The following is a 16495-nucleotide window of genomic DNA, read 5'->3' on the forward strand; positions in this document are numbered from 1 at the left end:
TATCTTGCAATCTCACTTGCCAAGCCTGTCAAGGACTCCACAGTTGTAGACGCCGAGGCAGGCTTAGTTTGGCTTTTGGACCTCGCTGACATATCATTGATGATACATCACATGTCTGCAATGCTCGTCTACCATGTGGGTGGACCAGGTCCACGGGACCTTCTGCTCGGGGACGAATGGTTACAATACGATGGGTACAATTGCCAAGATAGACAGGCTACATTTGGCCTGTTCCCTAGACATGCCACTAGATATGTTGATGGATACTCGTTGCATATATTCGTAAGCTGTTAATCAATCTAGTATAGTGCTAACTCGGCTTCCTAAATCCCTGTTCTTTCTGAAAATTCTCTTCCTTTCCAAGCCTACTCCACATCAAGATCAATCTGCCGACTACGAGTCCGGGCCAGAACCGTAGAATACATGTATAGTGTTGTCGATAGATTCCAGCTCTTTCAGAGACTGTAAATACACAGCTTTTTTCTCCTCGACCTCTTTGGCTTTGCTCTTGCGCTTTTTCATTATCTCCTTCTTGAAGGAATCGTCACTCAACACCTCATCGCTCTCAGACCTTGCCCTTTTCCTAGTGCCGTTGGCATTGACCGCTTCTTCTGGTCCTGGGTCTTGGCATTGCAGTGCATCAGCTAAGGTTGGGGTCAATGCTGACGATGATCGTGAAGATGTTGACTCTTCTCGCGAACTTGAGACTCTGTTATGGTGCTTGCATGTCTCGAGATGTCTCTTCAAACGGTCATTTCGCTGAAAGGGTGACTTTCCTATAGCACGCTTGCAGTTTGTATAGGGGCAGGGGAACAACCCTTTTGAGCTCGATTCTGCGTGAAAAGGTGCCTCTGATTGATGCCGTTTTAGAGAGGAGAGCCTCGTGTACGTCTTTCCGCAGTCCGGGCACGAAAAGCGAGGTTGGCTTTTCTGTCCTTCGCTATATCTGCAATATTAGTATATACTTTGGCCCTGATCAGACAATATATCGCTCACTGATTAGGGTTGCTCTCTCGATCGTGATGGTCAGCGAAGTCCGCATCACTTGTGGATATCATTGAGCTGTTCTCGCCCGAGCTGATTTGGCTTCTCGTAACTGGGATACGGATCACGGCAGCACAAGATAATCCGGCGGCTTCATCGGGTTCTTGTCTTGCGAATTCCGAGTTTTCTGCAATGCCCCGCCATCCGAAGTCTGTGGCTAGAAAGTTTAGAGTTTGAGGGATGGTCTGGAGTGAGTCCAATGGACCATTCAGAACATTTATCATTCCAGTGTCTTCGTTCAAGAAGGAATCCATGATGATTTGACTCAAATCCACCGTGCTGTCAAACTCATTGACAGCCGAGGTTTGAAGTCCAGCTGTTGCCCATTAGATACACTCGGACGGAGTTAACGAGAAACTCACCTCCAATGATACTCGGAAGATCGCCTTGAAGATTATAAGTATTAGGCAAGGGCGAAGTAATCGGATCGACCGCCGTGAGCTTCTCTTGCTCAGTTCCACCAGAACCGATGATGAACATCCAACATACACCCCAAAGTACTAACAGCGCTGGACGTATCGTCCATGGCATCGTTGTGCATATATATCTGATGTTGTTTGGAAACTCAAATGTAGGTTCACACAAGTCTTGCTCTTCAGTCTCATCTTTGTTGTAGTTCAGGCTATCGTACTTGTTCCTGAACCACAACATGAGCCTCTCCAAGATGGCTTCAATTTGTTCAAACGCATCTAGAAAAGCCACCTCCTCATAATAATAATATTCATCGCTGAGAATTTGAATCAGAGAGGAAGTCAGCTTCATAACGTCCAGCCATCGCCGTGAGGTCTCTAAGTCTTGCTCGCGCCGTAGTAAGGGAAGTAAGCGGTCGCTGAACCGGCGCAGAGGGCGAGAGTGAAAAGAATGATCATACGCGAGCTTTTTGAACTGATGAAGCTGCGGACGGAGTGGGGAAGACGCAAAATAGAAGTCGTTATGTTTATCTAAAAGCGTGCGTTGGAGAGTCCCAAGATCCTCCCACTGCTCGGCGCTGAGATCTGGGTTACTTTCAGTGTTGGAGGAATTGCCTTGGTCGATTTCCGTGCATTTGGTCTCCACCTCAACAAGTCCAGCGTAGATGCCTTTCATCTCAATCGCAAGCAAATAGGCTTGGATATCTCTCAAGTATTCAAACTCATCTGGTGGGTTCCTTGGGCCCTCGCGGCTCCTAAGATGCCAAACCCATTTATTGGTAATACCCGGATCTGCCATCAGAGGGGACGAGTGCAGTATGAATAAGGAATTTCATACAAAAGAGGCAGTTTGTCTTATTCAGAGAAATATCAGGCTATGAGCAAGTGAAAACGTGGTCCAAGGTTCTATACAGCGGAATATTAATGCGAAGAGGTTCGAGGTGAGATTGAGTGAAAGGTACAGTTTTGGGGTGAAGCGGGGTTGATTTTGGGGTGCGAGGTGGATGCATGCAACCCGCGAACCAGTTGCCTTACCAATGGGAACCAATCAAGATTGCCCAAAACAGCCTCATTCAGCCCAGTGCCTGGAAACTTGAAACCGCACCAAGTCAGGGAAAGTGGCGTGGCTCTTCCATACACAGCATTGCTGTCTGGGGAGCATCTGGGGAGCACCAAGGGGTGAGTATTGGGGTGACAGGCGGGCTCACCACTAAACACCATTTTGGAAGCATAAATGAGTACAAAGCGCAATTGAAATGGCTATTTAAACAGCTACAAGTTCCAGGTGGGTCATTTGCAACAGATACAATCGCACATTGACACTGACTCTCATCATAACCTCTACCATGATGGACAAATCACCTAAGAAGGTGGTCGCAACGGAAGACCAAAAGTGAATTGTAACGACACGTCTCTCTAACAAACGTATCTGACAAGTCTTTAAGATCATCACCTAAAGACAACACTTCCAAAGACAACACTGCGCCAATGCTCACATCGTTCATTTATGATTGCAGCCACTGGTCCGACCGACTTGTGCAACTTCAGGATCGCTCGGGGGAGGCTCAGCGAAGTACAGAGAACAGTTCGGAAATAAGTTCAAAACTATAAACAGGACTCAATTTATTTGTCTGGATCGGCACGTCCTCCCATCCCCGTTGCACACAAGTCTATCTTTGACATGCTGTGTAGCAGGCACTTGATATACTCAATCTCACTTAAGCACTCTGTGGCTGGTTTAAGTATATAGCCTGAATTGAACTTTTCAAGACCTTTATAGGCCCAGAACGCGTTCGGGATCTGCCAAGGAGTTTCTCAAAGAAATTCCAATCGGGTTATGCTCGCGTTAGTTAACAGTCCTGATCGCTGACCTGCAAAGAGACCGTTGATTGCAAATCAATAGTACGTAATCTCACACTAAGTTCTGTGTGGTGATTATAAGCTCTCAGCCACAGGTCTCAACTGCAAATAACACATCTAGCTCACTATTTAGACATTATACCATAATGCCTAACCAATTGCTACAGCGTAATCTCACACAAAGTTTATGTGCGGAATAAAGTACCTTCATAGCCAATCAACAACGATGGCTGTAATTTGGAGATCCGGCGAAACCTCAGATAGATCTCAAAAATGGGGGTACTTGGCTTCCCACTTTATCTTAGTGCGAGATTAAGTACCTATATTCAATTTGCAGACCCCCTTTACCTGAGGTAATAAGGTCAGGTGTTCCCGTGAGTAGTAGCGTGGATGCCTTCTTTCCGTGTTGTCTGTCTCTCCCGTTTTGTTTATTAGCCAGTGTCAATAGCCGCTGTGGCGCACTCAAGCCCAATCACATGCAAGCTGATCCTTGGTAAAATCTAATAAAGCCTCATAGCTTCAGTGGGAGCTATTAGTGAAAGAAACCTGGGGGATCGGGGAGATTCAATCCCGCCCTAAACTAGGGTTATCCTTAATATAACCTTAACAGAGGTCTGTAAAGCTGTGATGCCTTTTAATCTGAGATTTGGCATTATCAGAGAGGTTATTGAAGATGATGGGGAAACGGGTAAGATTTATACTTATGCTGATGAGGTAGTTGGTATATTTCTGACATTTGTCCAGCTGACGTATCGCCGGGCCTTCCGGCTTGTATGGTCCTTGCCGACAGCAGTTCGGTTTGCTGGTACACCACCCCTCCCTTCTGATGTTTCGCGAGACTAACTAACGCAGGAGTAGCTGACATCTTGTTTGTGGGGTTGTGTTGTGGTGGTGTGTCCAGAGATGCAAACTTGAGGTAGGCAGTCAACTTCGCTCTATACTTTCACCATACACTAACTCTTTCTTTACAGGTTACATACCTCTTGGTCTCATCCCTTTGCAAAGCCCTAAGGGCTTGCATTGAGATTTATTGGTCATCGTGAAAGCTTTTTAGGTAGAAGCTGATATTGTGAAAAAGAATATCGTGTCCTCATTATCTGTGTTAGCAGCCTAAAGTTTAACCTTATGGCCAGCAATCACTCAGAGAACATGTTCATACTTGATTATTAATTAGGTTTCTGTGAGCCTAGGCTCATCTCCCCGAGATATCATCACTTCTAAAATACAAAGTAGGAAAGGGTGCGATTAACTCTGAGCTGGCCTTTAGTCATGCAGTAAACTGGATCACAGCTGAGCAGCCTTACAAGCACTGGCTTTGGAGTTGTTTAATCACCAGGCATTTGCTTCACTTTGATCACACTGTTATTGCTTTCCAAGAAACTAACGCGGGACTGAACGGTTTATCTCCAGTGTCAGAACCGACAGTCAGACAACTCCTTGCGCTTTCTCAAGTCAGATAACCTGATGACTCTCTGAGGTCCTTAATCAACACAATTGAAACGGCTGAGTGTGTATCGCCTGTTTACAAAGGCTAGGTATCCAGACAGGTGACCCGGGTTACCTAAATGTGTATCGGGAACAGAAGCCGAGCCAACGCCATTCCGACCCGAACCTCGGTTTGCCTAAGCTACCTTACTGTCTACCGTCGAGTTGACTACTTGAACCCGACAAATATAAAAGCCTACCGGATGAGTTAATGCCGAGATTTTGAGTGGATTGGCAATATTTAGGTTGAAACGGGCTCTCCTCTTCTGCACATCAAAATCCCTTGATTCCCTTCAAGCCGAAACACTGCGCCGATCTTCAGAACCCCGAGTTGGACTTTCGCAGCAATTTTTTAAATACGTAACTGCTTGTCCTTCATCGCAATTCAACATGGCACCAATGGATTCGGGCAACTTCTTCAAGGCGGCGCTTGACAAAGGTGCAGGGCCGAGCCTCGGGTATTGGCAGATGATGCCCAGTACCAATATCTCACGAATGCTCGCACAGACGCCTGGCTGCGACTGGGTATTGATCGACTGCGAACACGGTGATCTTGATGGTTTGTGACCAGAAGTGTATTCGAGGACTGCTACTGACTTTGATCAGATCGAGATATGCGCCAATGTGTCCCAGCCGTTGCATCAGCTGGCGCATCACCGATTGTGCGTATCCCGAGTACAGAACCATGGCTCATTAAACGTATGCTGTACCAATCATTTTTCCTTGCAAGTCACTGACGATTGTCCAGGGGCGCTGGATGCTGGCGCGCATGGAGTGAGAGACCGCCAAGTATGTCAAGTTCGACTGGCCCGCTTGCTAACGCTCACCAGATCCTGGTTCCTCTCTTGCAAACAGCACAAGAGGCTCGCGATATTGTAAAGGCGGCCAAGTTTCCTCCCATGGGAAACCGTGGATTCGGAAGCCCGTTATCCATGGATCGCTTCAAGCCCGTCCCTACGTCAGATGAGTATCTACAACAAGCCAACGACAGTCTACTAACTTTAGTTCAAATCGAGACAAAGTCTGCTTTGGACAACCTCGAAGAGATTGCAGCTGTTGACGGCATCGACGTTTTATTCATTGGACCTTTTGATCTTGGTGAGTCATCCCATAGCAGAGGCAACATTGTATTTGAGCTCACATTGCATAGGTAATAGCATTGGATATCCGATCCTCAATGGTGTTGTGAAGCCAGAGCTCAAGGCTGCCATTAACCGTATTCTTGAAGTTTCGCGTAAGGCTGGAAAGAAATGCGGTATTTATTCGGGATCTGGAGAGCAGGCGAAAGGATATATTGAGGCTGGGTTTGATATGGTTCATATTGGAACGGATTACGCGATGCTTCAACAGGCTACGAGAACTGAGATGGGTACTGCTCAAGGGAAAGATTTAGGAAAGCGCGTGGGATATTAGAGATTAATTGGAGAAGTTAAGATCAAAATAGGTTTGTTCACTCCACAACTCAGAGATATGTGCATGAATTCGAAGATATTTGCAGTCTTTCGATGAATTGACGAGAGTGGCTTTGGTCACTTCAACTTCCCACCCAAACACTGCAAAAGCGCTGTAGGGTCGCCTTGACAGTCGCGGCTCTATCATACTGTATGGAACCTCTCTTACATTGTTTCTGTCTCTACTTGTCGATCCAGAAACCAACGACACAAGAGCCCGATGCTAGAAGAACCAGCCAGCGCCCCCTCGCATTCACTGCATCGTACAAGTACGCGAGGTAACTACTGTCTAGTTCTTTGTGTGTAAAGGCTGAACAGATACGTTACTTCTAGTCATCTCGAGTCATCTCTGACAATACAATAGCAAGTCGTCGAGGAACAAGACTCAAAGAGATACCTCGCGATGTTACTGTTCTCGCGCTATGGCAATGGGCGTCGGCTTAGAACCTGGGAAGATTGAGGGTATAAATATCTCTGGTGATTATAATAATTCAAAGAAGAACAGTAATTTCTGTCTCTTCTTAAATTTATAAATGGGTTTATTTATGGCAATTCCCTGGTCAGGTCTTGGAGACAGAAATAAAAAAGAAAGGATAAAAAGTAAACACAATTGGCAAAATTATAAAGATGGCAGAAGATATATGGTAATATATGTCAAGTATATGGCATGTAAATTTCATGGGTTATCCAAATACTACATTTACATCTACGCATGTCACTTCTATCTACGGGTCACGTCGGGATTCGAACCAACAACACTTGTTGTTGGTGTGACCTACCTTGTAGAGCTCTGGACACCGGCCATTGCCATTCCGTCATTGCTCTACTACAAGGGAATACTGAGTTGAATTAGTATATAACACTACCCCTCGGTCTAGTGGGGGCTGTGTGGCGTGTCTGAAGCTTGTGTTGAAGTCAATATCGGGTTGAGTTCATGTGTCACGGGGCTTGGGGCGAACCCTCAGCGCAGTGGCAACACCTGGCAGTTCTGCAACACACAAGTAAGCGATAACCGCCTTCTGATATAGAATGCTTGGGCTCTAGCGGTATCTTTTGTGTAGTGGATGCTGTTGTTAAGGAAGTCCTGTCAGAACGTCAGCCCAAAGTCACCATTCGTAAAGTACACGGCCCCAACCAGCTACCCAGCACAGAATATCAGCATATCGAACCTTACCTGCACCATGACTCACCCATAGGCCGTGAGAAACCTCTCTGTGAGGTCACAAGCAGTCTCATTAACAAACCGTCCTCTCAGCCCTCCCAGCACGCACTCATCATCAGTGCTCTCACCCATCAGACTGATCAGCAATGTCCCTCCACCAGATTGTATCCAGCATCCCAAGGCCCTCAGTTACAATTACCAGGCTTCCTTGAACGGAATAGTGATCCTTTTTAGCAGGAAAAAGAGCACAGGCGCCCGTTGCTTCCAGAATCATTCCGGGGCGAAGCATGGCCAAACTTCACGAGGTTGGCGAGGCTGGGCATACGCCCTGATCCAGGAAGCCATTGTGTGGTACTGGTACGCGGATTTCCATATCAATTTCTTTCAAGTGATAGTGCTCCTATATTCGCTGAGTGTACAGAAGAAAACTATGGCAACCACTTAGTTGGGTCACGAAGGTCCAAGTCCTCGTCGTGCAGTGGGCCTTCATATTCTCCGGCAAGCACTAACTAGGAGAGGCAGAAACGCTGAAAGGCTCGGATTCAAGAGCAGTACCGCGATGTCATGGACGTATCCAGTCTCTGAGTGTTGGCATGTCGACACTCAAAGGACCTGAAGCTAGCTGACCGGAAAAGAAAGTCAACTTCGTACTCAACTTGTGTTAGCAACTGTCCTTACTTCTGGAATCAATGAAGTATCGACCATGGTGAGGCTGTGGCTACCATCGGGGGTTGCCTGTCTCAGTTTGGCAAGAAACCGTTGGTCAGAGACGTGCTGCGACACTTGGACTTGTTGCCAGCGGATGAACTGGGCTTCTTGCTATGAATTTAGCATAGTCTTCAATCAATTGATCAATTTGAGTTTCTCATTATGTCTCGGCCGGTTCTCATGAGATCTAGCAATCTCTATGCATTGCCGCCTCCAACTGCTAGTTGCCGATCGGAGCTGAGTGAGGAACTCAGCAGCATTATCTGCATATCTTCTTCTTCTCCTTAAAGTCACAGCAAATAGAACCGCTATTGCATAATGAAATTTCGAGATCCCTTCGCATTCTCTCTTTGTGTTATAGCTAGGCAGCAAACTGATTGGAGAGCAGATTTAGCCCATGCTTCAATTGAGCGCACATAACATCCACCGTTGCAACCTCACGATCCCCAATAAATTATAGCCAAAATTCATTCTGTTTCTCTTTCAATTTTCCACCGTCCTTTTCTGCCTTCCGTCGATCAACGGAAGTGGCAGAATGGCTGTCTTGCCGATGAGTCACGCCTAAAGACAACCCTCAACACCAAGGCTACATCATGTAAAAGAGGTATTTTCTCCTCCGCAACTGAATCATTCGCTTTTTGTCTTTGTGCTTCCCGAATCAAACTTTCACTCCTAACAACAAATTCTCAAACAGCTTCAAAAGATGTCATCTCCAATCTTCGTACTAGAAACAACCTCCCTCAACGCCATTCGATCCCTCCCCTCAGATATCTACCTCGTCCACGCGACAAACTGCATCGCCGAATGGGGCGCTGGAATCGCCGCCGAACTCGCAACTGTATTCCCAGCAGCGTGCAAAGAGTACAAGGAGTTCTGCAACGCAGACATACCCAACGCGTCAAGATGGCCGTCGCGAAGTCTAGCGGGGAAATGCTACATCATTCCGTCTCAGGCTTCAGACACGGCGAAGGGAGCTCCAAGGATCCATATCGTATGTCTTTTTAGTAGTTATGGATATGGGAGAGCGAATCAGAGGACGGGAAAGCCGGGGAAGGATGGTGCAGTAAAGATTTTGGCCCAGACGAGGGCGGCGTTGAAAGAGATGAGGGTACAGTTGGAGGCTAAACAGGGGCGGGACTCTGATGGATTTCCGGTGATTTACTCTCCCATGTTTAACTCGGGAGCGTTCAAGGTGCCATGGGAGAGCACATCTCGACTTATCGAGGAGGAGTTCAATGGTTTTGAGGGCCGTTGGTTGATAATGGCGCCTCCATAAGATCATGATGATGGTTGTCTTTCGGCCTATTTGGCCAGAGTTTGGGCTTCATTTACATAGAGAATTAATCATTCCAAGCCCAGGCCAGGTTCATACCAAATGGATCCAAAACTGATCTCATTTCTATCACATTGGATTGAGGTCTGGCGTTTTCTTTCCGCGATAAATCTCCACTGCTATTGCATTCGCCACGAATATAAGTTTAGACATTAACTCATCATTCAACAACCAACAAGCGACCGTGGTGTAGTGGTTAGCATTAACGCCTTCCAAGCGTTAGAGAGGGGTTCGATTCCCCTCGGTCGCAAATATACAGCAACCCGTGAGGGTTTCCTTTTGCCGATATGAGCTGAGATCTTGAGTTTCTTGCTTGGTTTAATGTTCTGGTTTTTTTCTTTTTCTTTAAACCTCATATTTCATCTATTATTATATCCTTCATCTTTGTTACTTTTTGGAGCGGTCATTGTTGTAGCTGAGCCAGCAAACGACTTCCGTAGCCTGGATCAAACAGCGTCAGAGCTATATGCAAGCCCATCATTTGAGTAGGCCGGTAGCATTACTCCACATCAGAGATCTCAATACAGGCTGATACAAAATATCAATTATTTCTATTAATTCCACATTTAGCCATTCTTTTCCTGACTCATTTAATGTCTCCCCTTGACTGCGCTCGTGGTGAACCTCCCCTGCATCTCCAACAACGGTCGATCATTCTTCCGTTGAGCCCCACCTTCCCGCCTCGTCCACAAGGCTCCAGCTACCGCATCATCATCAAGCTCTCCATAGCCTCTCAAGCCAGCTCCAGCTCTCCATCAACAACTACCAATACCGCAATCGCTCTCGTTCCCATCTAATCGCAAAGCACTCTTTCACATCCGCCTCGATACATCATGGCATCCACAGATCCCAAGACCACAGACGACAAGCCCGCTGAGCAGAAGCCAGAGCAGAAGCCCGCCGCTCTCGGCGAGGACGACGAGTTCGAGGACTTTCCCGTCGATGGTACCACCACCACCACCACCGTTTCATAGTTATGTAACAATTGCTAATACGTTTCTAGACTGGCCAGAGGATCAGACCGAGGCTGCAAAGGGCAGCGGCGAGACAAAGCATCTTTGGGAAGAGAGCTGGGACGACGACGACACAAGCGACGATTTCTCGCAACAACTTCGGTGCGTCCAAGATCTACGAATACTATTTTATGGGAGCTAATTTCTGGATAGAGAGGAATTGAAGAAGGTCGAGGCTGCTAAACGCCGATAGAGTCATGTTGTAACGATACCGCGATTCGAAGGGAATTATAGAATGGGAAGGGCGAGTCTGTAGGAAAGACAGATTACATGAAATAATCAAATACCAATAGAGGCGCGCGAAAGCGCCATGAAGCATTGTTGAACGTTTTGAACGTGCGTTGGCTGTGTACACTTGCATTAACGAAACGATCAAGTTGTCAATGCTTCCTGAGTGACAGACAGAAATACCTGGACAAGTTCATGCTAAACTCAGTAAGCTATATTTTCTGTTCCCTCGTTCAGAGTCTTAAGAACTTCGTTGTCTGTAGCTTGAGCCTTAGCATCGACACTGTCTGGCGTGAAGCCGGTAAGGTATTAGAATAATTCCCCATTTCATCGCAAACATGGCCGGTCTGGCTCCAGGATCTCTTGTCGCGTTCTTCTTCAGGACGCAACACGAGCCTGGGCGATTTTGGGGCATTTCAACGTTCACAATAGCATCTGCATCCGCAACAGTTCCAGATTCCACAATCAAAAGTCCTGTCACTAGTGCACAAATTGCAATTTTATAGCTTCAAGCGTAGGTAATGTTTTTATAGCGCTTTCGCGCCTCTATTGGTATTTGGTATTTAATTATTTGATCTGTTCAGTCTTTGCTACAGACTAGCCCTTCCCGCCCGACCTTTTTCCATTTTCATAGCCCGTCATCAACAGGTTCATATACATCGTACTCCAACAGGTGTGGATATTATTTACTTACTCGACAGAGCGGTAACACCGGGCAGCTCCTTGCCCTCGAGGAGCTCCAAGCTGGCACCACCGCCGGTGGAGACATGGCTGAGCTTGTCCTCGACGCCGTACTTCTTGGCGACGGTGGCGGTGTCACCACCTCCGATGATGACAATCTTGCCGTCCTTCTGGACAGCGTCGACTACGGCGTCGAGGGTGGCCTTGGTGCCGCTGGCGAACTTCTCGAACTCGAAGACACCGGCGGGACCGTTCCAGAGGATGGTCTTGGCCTCGGCGATGGCCTCCTTGTAGAGCTTGACGGACTCCTCGCCGCAGTCAAGACCCTGCCAGCCGTCGGGAATACCGTCCTTGTCGGTGGCGTAGCCAGTGTTGGCGTCCTTGTCGAACTTGTCGGCGGTGATGTAGTCAACAGGGAGGACGAGCTTGACGCCCTTGGCCTTGGCCTTCTCAACGAGGTTGCCGACGGTCTTGGAGCCAGCCTCGTCGAAGAGAGAGTTACCGATGGAGACACCCTCGAGGGTCTTCTTGAAGGTGAAGGCCATACCACCGCAGATGATCAGGGTGTTGACCTTGTCAAGGAGGTTGTCGATGAGCTGGATCTTGTCGGAGACCTTGGCACCACCGAGGATGGCGAGGAAGGGGCGCTGAGGCTCCTCGAGAGCCTTGGCGAAGTACTCGAGCTCCTTCTTGACGAGGAAACCGGAGGCCTTCTGGGGGAGGTCGACACCAACCATGGAAGAGTGAGCACGGTGAGCAGTGCCGAAAGCGTCGTCTGTTCTTGTTAGCATTTCATAACGCGAGGAGTTGTAGTGCAATTGGATACTCACTGATGTAGACATCACCAAGGGCAGTCAGACCCTTTCGGAAAGCCTCAACCTGAGCCTTGTCGGCCTTGGTCTTGTTACCCTCCTTATCCTTGGAAGAGCCCTCCTCCTCAATGTGGAATCGGAGGTTCTCGAGGAGAATGACGGCGCCATCCTCAGCCTTGTTGACGATCTCCTCAACCTCGGGACCGACACAGTCAGGAGCGAAGGTGACCTTCTTGCCGAGAAGCTTCTCAAGCTCGGGGACAACGGGCTTGAGGGAGTACTTCTCGTTGGGGGAGCCGTTGGGGCGTCCGAGATGGGACATCAAGATGACGGACTTGGCGCCATTCTCGAGGGCGTACTTGATGGTGGGGAGGGCACCGACAATTCGCTGGTTGTTGGTGATGTTCTTGTCGGCATCGAGAGGGACGTTGAAGTCGACCTGGAGAGGGGTTTTGTTAGCTAGAGTTTGAGGATGGCGGGGTATTGTTGAGGCTTTTTGATATGAAGGTTTGAGCCGTTGAGTCTGGTGGTTATAGCTAAATTAAAGTCTAATCGAGTAATTGATTGAGGTACATCTCGTTCAATTGCTCGATCGATTGTTCGTAACATCTGATGATATGATGCGGGGAGCTCAACCAAGCTCAACAGCTTCATTCCCTCGCGGGGCATTTTTTCTCGTTCAACTTACTCGAATGAGGACCCTCTTGCCCTTGACGTCAACGTCAGTGATGGAGAGCTTGTTAGACAGCGACATGATTTCGATGCGAGGTACGAGTGAATGAGGTTGTAGGTCAAAAGGTGATGTCGAGGAGAAGGAGGGAAGAAGAGAGTTTATGGAGGGGAGCGTCAGGTAGTAAATAATACTGCTAATGCTAAGGTGGGGGTCAATCTCAACGCGATGACGCTGCTGCTGGCGTTGGCGGGGCTTTCGCGGCTGCACTCGCAGATGGTGGGATGATGAGGCCCGTGAATGCCCCTGGAGGAAGCACTTTAGCCATGAATCTGGCGTGAGATGTCGAGTTGTCAGTGGGCTATTGCCTATTCCTCTATTCATGATATGACATGATCGGTCTCGTCTCGGTCGGTCCACTTGTCAAATCACTCACTTCATCGTCAAGCACGGAAAACTAGCCTACCCTGAACACTCAGCCGATACACTTTATGCAGACGTTAACATCGCCAGGTTACGGGCATCGTCCTCCGGCTTCCGGCGATGCGGATGCGGCAGACCCGGAGAGACGCGGGCCGTAACTACACCGCCGAGAACCACGCCTTTTACGTGCAGTTACCTTGTTGAACAGTTGTATGTCATGAATTGCGATACCAAGATGCATGCATGATATGAGGTCTAAGCTAGCGGGGGTAGAAGCTGAAAGAAGCCCATGTTGAAACAGCATCGATTAGCTGATCTGATAGTGAAATTCGATATGACACGTTCTCATTACTGTTATGTCTATGGGTATCAATGCTCGAAAAGCAATTGCCACAATTTCTCAGACCACTGGATCTTCTCGGTGAATTATATCAAGACAGACCATCCCACGCTTTACGCCTTGCTGGGTTCCCTTGTAATCTCCATTTAACCTACGCGCTGTCACTTTAACGGCCGAGATCAATTCCGACCCGTCAGCCCTACAATACAAAGGAATTACTCGCAATGTCATATCATGATTATTATCAGGACGCCTCATTCACTTCAATCTACAATCAAACGGGTTTCCGACCAGACAATATCGCATTTGGAGTTGCCACACGACAATTGAAATGGGACAAGGTGATTTAAGACAAAAACTCGCTTCATCTTGTCATTTAGAAAAAATCTACCGAAACTCCAAACGAGACTCACGCTATTATTCTAAACATGGTCCGTATCCCATCCCAACCCATAAAAAAATGCCGTGCGAGGCAATTGCCGCAGAAGGGCCAGAGTCTCAAATCTCAATTGCAGATCCCGGAGCATGCCAAATCGTGCAGTATATAAAAAAAAAAAAAAATCCCAAACGCCGTTTCTATGTGACGGCTATAGCAGTCGACGCAATATAATGTTCATAATCAATCAACAATTGGCTCGGAGCCAATTGACAAGGTTCACCAGGTATGATATAATGGGCTTAGTCAGTGGCTGAGTTGGTCAAGGACAGGTATGCTGTCCAGGCGATACCGATTGTTGACACAAAAGGCTGGAGATACGTTAGCAATCTGAATGTCCTGCGCGCGAAAGAAGAATGGCGTACCAGTTGGAACTGAACAGGCATCAAACGGAAGTTGACAATTTGCACAGCAGGCCAAACCACGTAGTTAGCCTTCAGAGTTGGAATGTACATATCCCTAAGCTTGTTCGAAACGGCACGACGGCCACCACCCTCGGCAATCGTCATAGTGGTGTAGAACACAGCCAAACCGAATGGCGCGAAGATAAGCTGATCGAAAGCAACGCGCTTCATAGCGGGGACGAAGGCGCTGGTCTTGGTGACGGGGAAGACTCGCTCGAGGAAGCGGAACCACTTGAACTGCACGGGAGCCATGCAGAAACCGTATGCCATGAAGCGCGTGAGACGCTCGAAGTCGAAAGGTGGAGGAAGACCGGCCGAGTCGGGGATCAGGTCGCGCTCATAGAAGGGGTTCTTGCGGTCGAGCTCGTGGATCTCAATGGCGATGCCGTCGTTCTTCTTAAGACCGCCGGGCTGGCGAATAGCTCGTTCGCGAATGGCGGTGATGGATTGGGCGACTGTGTCGGCGACGCCTCCGAGGATAGCGTTGGTGACCATCATGGTCATTACTGGGAGGTGTCAGTTATATCGCATCCGGCGAGAGGTGTTGAAGATAGCGTACGTGGTCGCTCATCATAGTATGAGTTGAATCGAGCTGTAAGTCTTGCGATGAATGCCATTTCGATTAAGAAAACGATGGTATGCAGAAGAGGCTGGTGATTATGTCAGCGTCGAGTCGCACAAAGAAGGCCTAACAGCACAAAGAAGAAAGACACAGATTTAAAAGAAATTGTGATGAATGAAGAAAAGAAAAAAGTGAGAAGTGCGCAAAGTGATATCATGAACAAGCGAAAAAAGAGACAGTAGCGATGACGATAGAGCTGAACAGTAGTTGGGGAAAATACTGGGGAAGCTAAAGTGGCGACGGATCATAGAGTTGGAAAAACAGGGCGTGGGTGAGCTCGACTCGACTTACGATGCGACCGTAGATGTACTTTGAATTGATGGAGCGGATGAACCGCCTCTGGTTGAGTTCCCACGTCATATCGAAAAAGATTGAGGTAAAACGATAAGAGATGTAGAGATACGGCGGGGGAAAAGAGGGACACGATGCGATTTTAATCCCTTGATGGTGGTGATACAAGGGAGAGGGGGAAGAGAAACAGGAGTGAGAGTTGATCTGCCGTGCGCAAGCTCTTGTCTCAAGGGCGGGTTCTTCCTTATAAAAATGACGACAGGTTTCCCACTCTCACGACGCACAGGTCGATCTTGGCGTTTTAAGGGGACGCTCTGTTCGTTTGTCGCAAGCCTCACGATGTACAATATCGAGAGAGAGAAGAGCGACGATATTGAAAGAAGATGTGTTGTTGAGAGAAGAAAGATGATGGAGGAACGGAATTGGGATGGATCATCAAGTCATGCGACCAACGTCCAGTCTCAGCTCGAAAAGCAACAGTGCACCACTGACGATATTCAAACAGTGTCGCGTACAGCACTTTTCTCCACGTTTCGCCAGGCATCAACGGTAGCCCCTCATCTGGGCATTAGACTAGCACTGTGCGGTGACCCAAACGCCTCTTAGCCATAAATGCATAACTGTAATTTACTTTACGTGCGGCCGTTACACGTGTAAACAATGTAACCGTATTCAATGCCGTAATTTGTTCTTCTCTTTTGACTTTACCAAGACTGTAGTATTGGAGTCTGTATCCTTAGGTTAAGCGCTGATATTGAACCCTTGCGGTTTTATGGTGGATCACATTCCGGGGATCCCGGCCGGGCAGAGGTTCACGGGCTGACACCGGCTCCGAGGGTCCGTTAATCTGTTACAGAACTGCTACCAACAGACTCAAGAATAGGTGAGCAGAACCAGCAGAGCGATGCAAGGAGGCAATGCAATGTACTGGATACGGTTGGTAATGTTGGAAACGACGTACGGCAGCCATTACGTTTCATATTGAGGCGGTGCTACTCTCGGCAGCCGTAAGGCATATCGCCAGCCAAACGTTGTCGCTATCCAAGCTTACTATCGTCATATTGTAATTCTTGGGCCTATAAGCGCTCGCCAATGATTCAAGAATGGCATTTTCCGGGTAAT

At 47.9% G+C, this 16495-nt stretch overlaps 6 protein-coding genes and 1 non-coding gene across 7 annotated transcripts; 4 read left to right on the forward strand and 3 right to left on the reverse strand.

Annotated features, from left to right (window-relative positions):
• Positions 1 to 256: 256 nt before the first annotated feature.
• Positions 257 to 2422, reverse strand: BKA55DRAFT_575897 (uncharacterized protein). The gene is made up of 3 exons (XM_046193433.1): positions 1407 to 2422; positions 997 to 1360; positions 257 to 946 (listed from the first exon to the last, which is right to left on the reverse strand). Exons 1-3 carry the CDS (start codon positions 2251 to 2253, stop codon positions 394 to 396), a joined length of 1764 nt encoding a protein of 587 aa, XP_046046369.1. The 5' UTR covers positions 2254 to 2422; the 3' UTR covers positions 257 to 393.
• A 2767-nt stretch (positions 2423 to 5189) lies between these two features.
• On the forward strand, positions 5190 to 6212 carry BKA55DRAFT_693102 (Pyruvate/Phosphoenolpyruvate kinase-like domain-containing protein; the record flags this gene model as incomplete). The annotated part of the gene is made up of 5 exons (XM_046199866.1): positions 5190 to 5358; positions 5406 to 5498; positions 5548 to 5573; positions 5630 to 5897; positions 5950 to 6212. The coding sequence occupies 5 exons, from the start codon at positions 5190 to 5192 to the stop codon at positions 6210 to 6212; spliced, it is 819 nt and encodes a 272-aa protein (XP_046046370.1).
• A 2530-nt stretch (positions 6213 to 8742) lies between these two features.
• On the forward strand, positions 8743 to 9597 carry BKA55DRAFT_575904 (uncharacterized protein). The gene has a single exon (XM_046193434.1). It carries the CDS (start codon positions 8824 to 8826, stop codon positions 9394 to 9396), a length of 573 nt encoding a protein of 190 aa, XP_046046371.1. The 5' UTR covers positions 8743 to 8823; the 3' UTR covers positions 9397 to 9597.
• Positions 9598 to 9631: 34 nt separating this feature from the next.
• BKA55DRAFT_t210 lies at positions 9632 to 9703 on the forward strand. The gene has a single exon. It is a non-coding gene; the product is annotated as a tRNA-Gly (tRNA).
• Positions 9704 to 10180: 477 nt separating this feature from the next.
• Positions 10181 to 10965, forward strand: BKA55DRAFT_575906 (DSS1/SEM1 family-domain-containing protein). The gene is made up of 3 exons (XM_046193435.1): positions 10181 to 10398; positions 10457 to 10568; positions 10620 to 10965. The coding sequence occupies exons 1-3, from the start codon at positions 10287 to 10289 to the stop codon at positions 10657 to 10659; spliced, it is 264 nt and encodes an 87-aa protein (XP_046046372.1). The 5' UTR covers positions 10181 to 10286; the 3' UTR covers positions 10660 to 10965.
• A 127-nt stretch (positions 10966 to 11092) lies between these two features.
• Positions 11093 to 13061, reverse strand: BKA55DRAFT_649064 (phosphoglycerate kinase). The gene is made up of 3 exons (XM_046197266.1): positions 12876 to 13061; positions 12206 to 12626; positions 11093 to 12150 (listed from the first exon to the last, which is right to left on the reverse strand). Exons 1-3 carry the CDS (start codon positions 12939 to 12941, stop codon positions 11381 to 11383), a joined length of 1257 nt encoding a protein of 418 aa, XP_046046373.1. The 5' UTR covers positions 12942 to 13061; the 3' UTR covers positions 11093 to 11380.
• A 1237-nt stretch (positions 13062 to 14298) lies between these two features.
• On the reverse strand, positions 14299 to 15442 carry BKA55DRAFT_518818 (uncharacterized protein; the record flags this gene model as incomplete). Its single annotated transcript, XM_046188295.1, has 4 exons — positions 14299 to 14367; positions 14422 to 14966; positions 15020 to 15110; positions 15374 to 15442. The coding sequence occupies 4 exons, from the start codon at positions 15440 to 15442 to the stop codon at positions 14299 to 14301; spliced, it is 774 nt and encodes a 257-aa protein (XP_046046374.1).
• Between the last annotated feature and the right edge of the window lie 1053 nt (positions 15443 to 16495).

This window comes from Fusarium redolens (assembly GCF_020744475.1).
Source record: "Fusarium redolens strain MPI-CAGE-AT-0023 chromosome Unknown BKA55scaffold_13, whole genome shotgun sequence".
In the NCBI taxonomy this organism is placed as follows: Eukaryota; Fungi; Ascomycota; class Sordariomycetes; order Hypocreales; family Nectriaceae; genus Fusarium; species Fusarium redolens.

Excerpts from the sequence above, each read along its gene's own strand:
- BKA55DRAFT_575904 (XM_046193434.1), top strand. The coding sequence starts at position 8,824 with ATGTCATCTCCAATCTTCGTACTAGAAACAACCTCCCTCAACGCCATT.
- BKA55DRAFT_575906 (XM_046193435.1), top strand. The coding sequence starts at position 10,287 with ATGGCATCCACAGATCCCAAGACCACAGACGACAAGCCCGCTGAGCAG. Across the intron at positions 10,399-10,456 it reads CGAGGACTTTCCCGTCGATG|ACTGGCCAGAGGATCAGACC; the intron begins GTACCACCACCA and ends ATACGTTTCTAG. Across the intron at positions 10,569-10,619 it reads GATTTCTCGCAACAACTTCG|AGAGGAATTGAAGAAGGTCG; the intron begins GTGCGTCCAAGA and ends ATTTCTGGATAG.
- BKA55DRAFT_649064 (XM_046197266.1), bottom strand. The coding sequence starts at position 12,941 with ATGTCGCTGTCTAACAAGCTCTCCATCACTGACGTTGACGTCAAGGGC. Across the intron at positions 12,627-12,875 it reads GCAAGAGGGTCCTCATTCGA|GTCGACTTCAACGTCCCTCT; the intron begins GTAAGTTGAACG and ends ACCCCTCTCCAG. Across the intron at positions 12,151-12,205 it reads CCTTGGTGATGTCTACATCA|ACGACGCTTTCGGCACTGCT; the intron begins GTGAGTATCCAA and ends TAACAAGAACAG.
- BKA55DRAFT_575897 (XM_046193433.1), bottom strand. The coding sequence starts at position 2,253 with ATGGCAGATCCGGGTATTACCAATAAATGGGTTTGGCATCTTAGGAGC. Across the intron at positions 1,361-1,406 it reads TCTTCCGAGTATCATTGGAG|CTGGACTTCAAACCTCGGCT; the intron begins GTGAGTTTCTCG and ends AATGGGCAACAG. Across the intron at positions 947-996 it reads CGAGAGAGCAACCCTAATCA|ATATAGCGAAGGACAGAAAA; the intron begins GTGAGCGATATA and ends CTAATATTGCAG.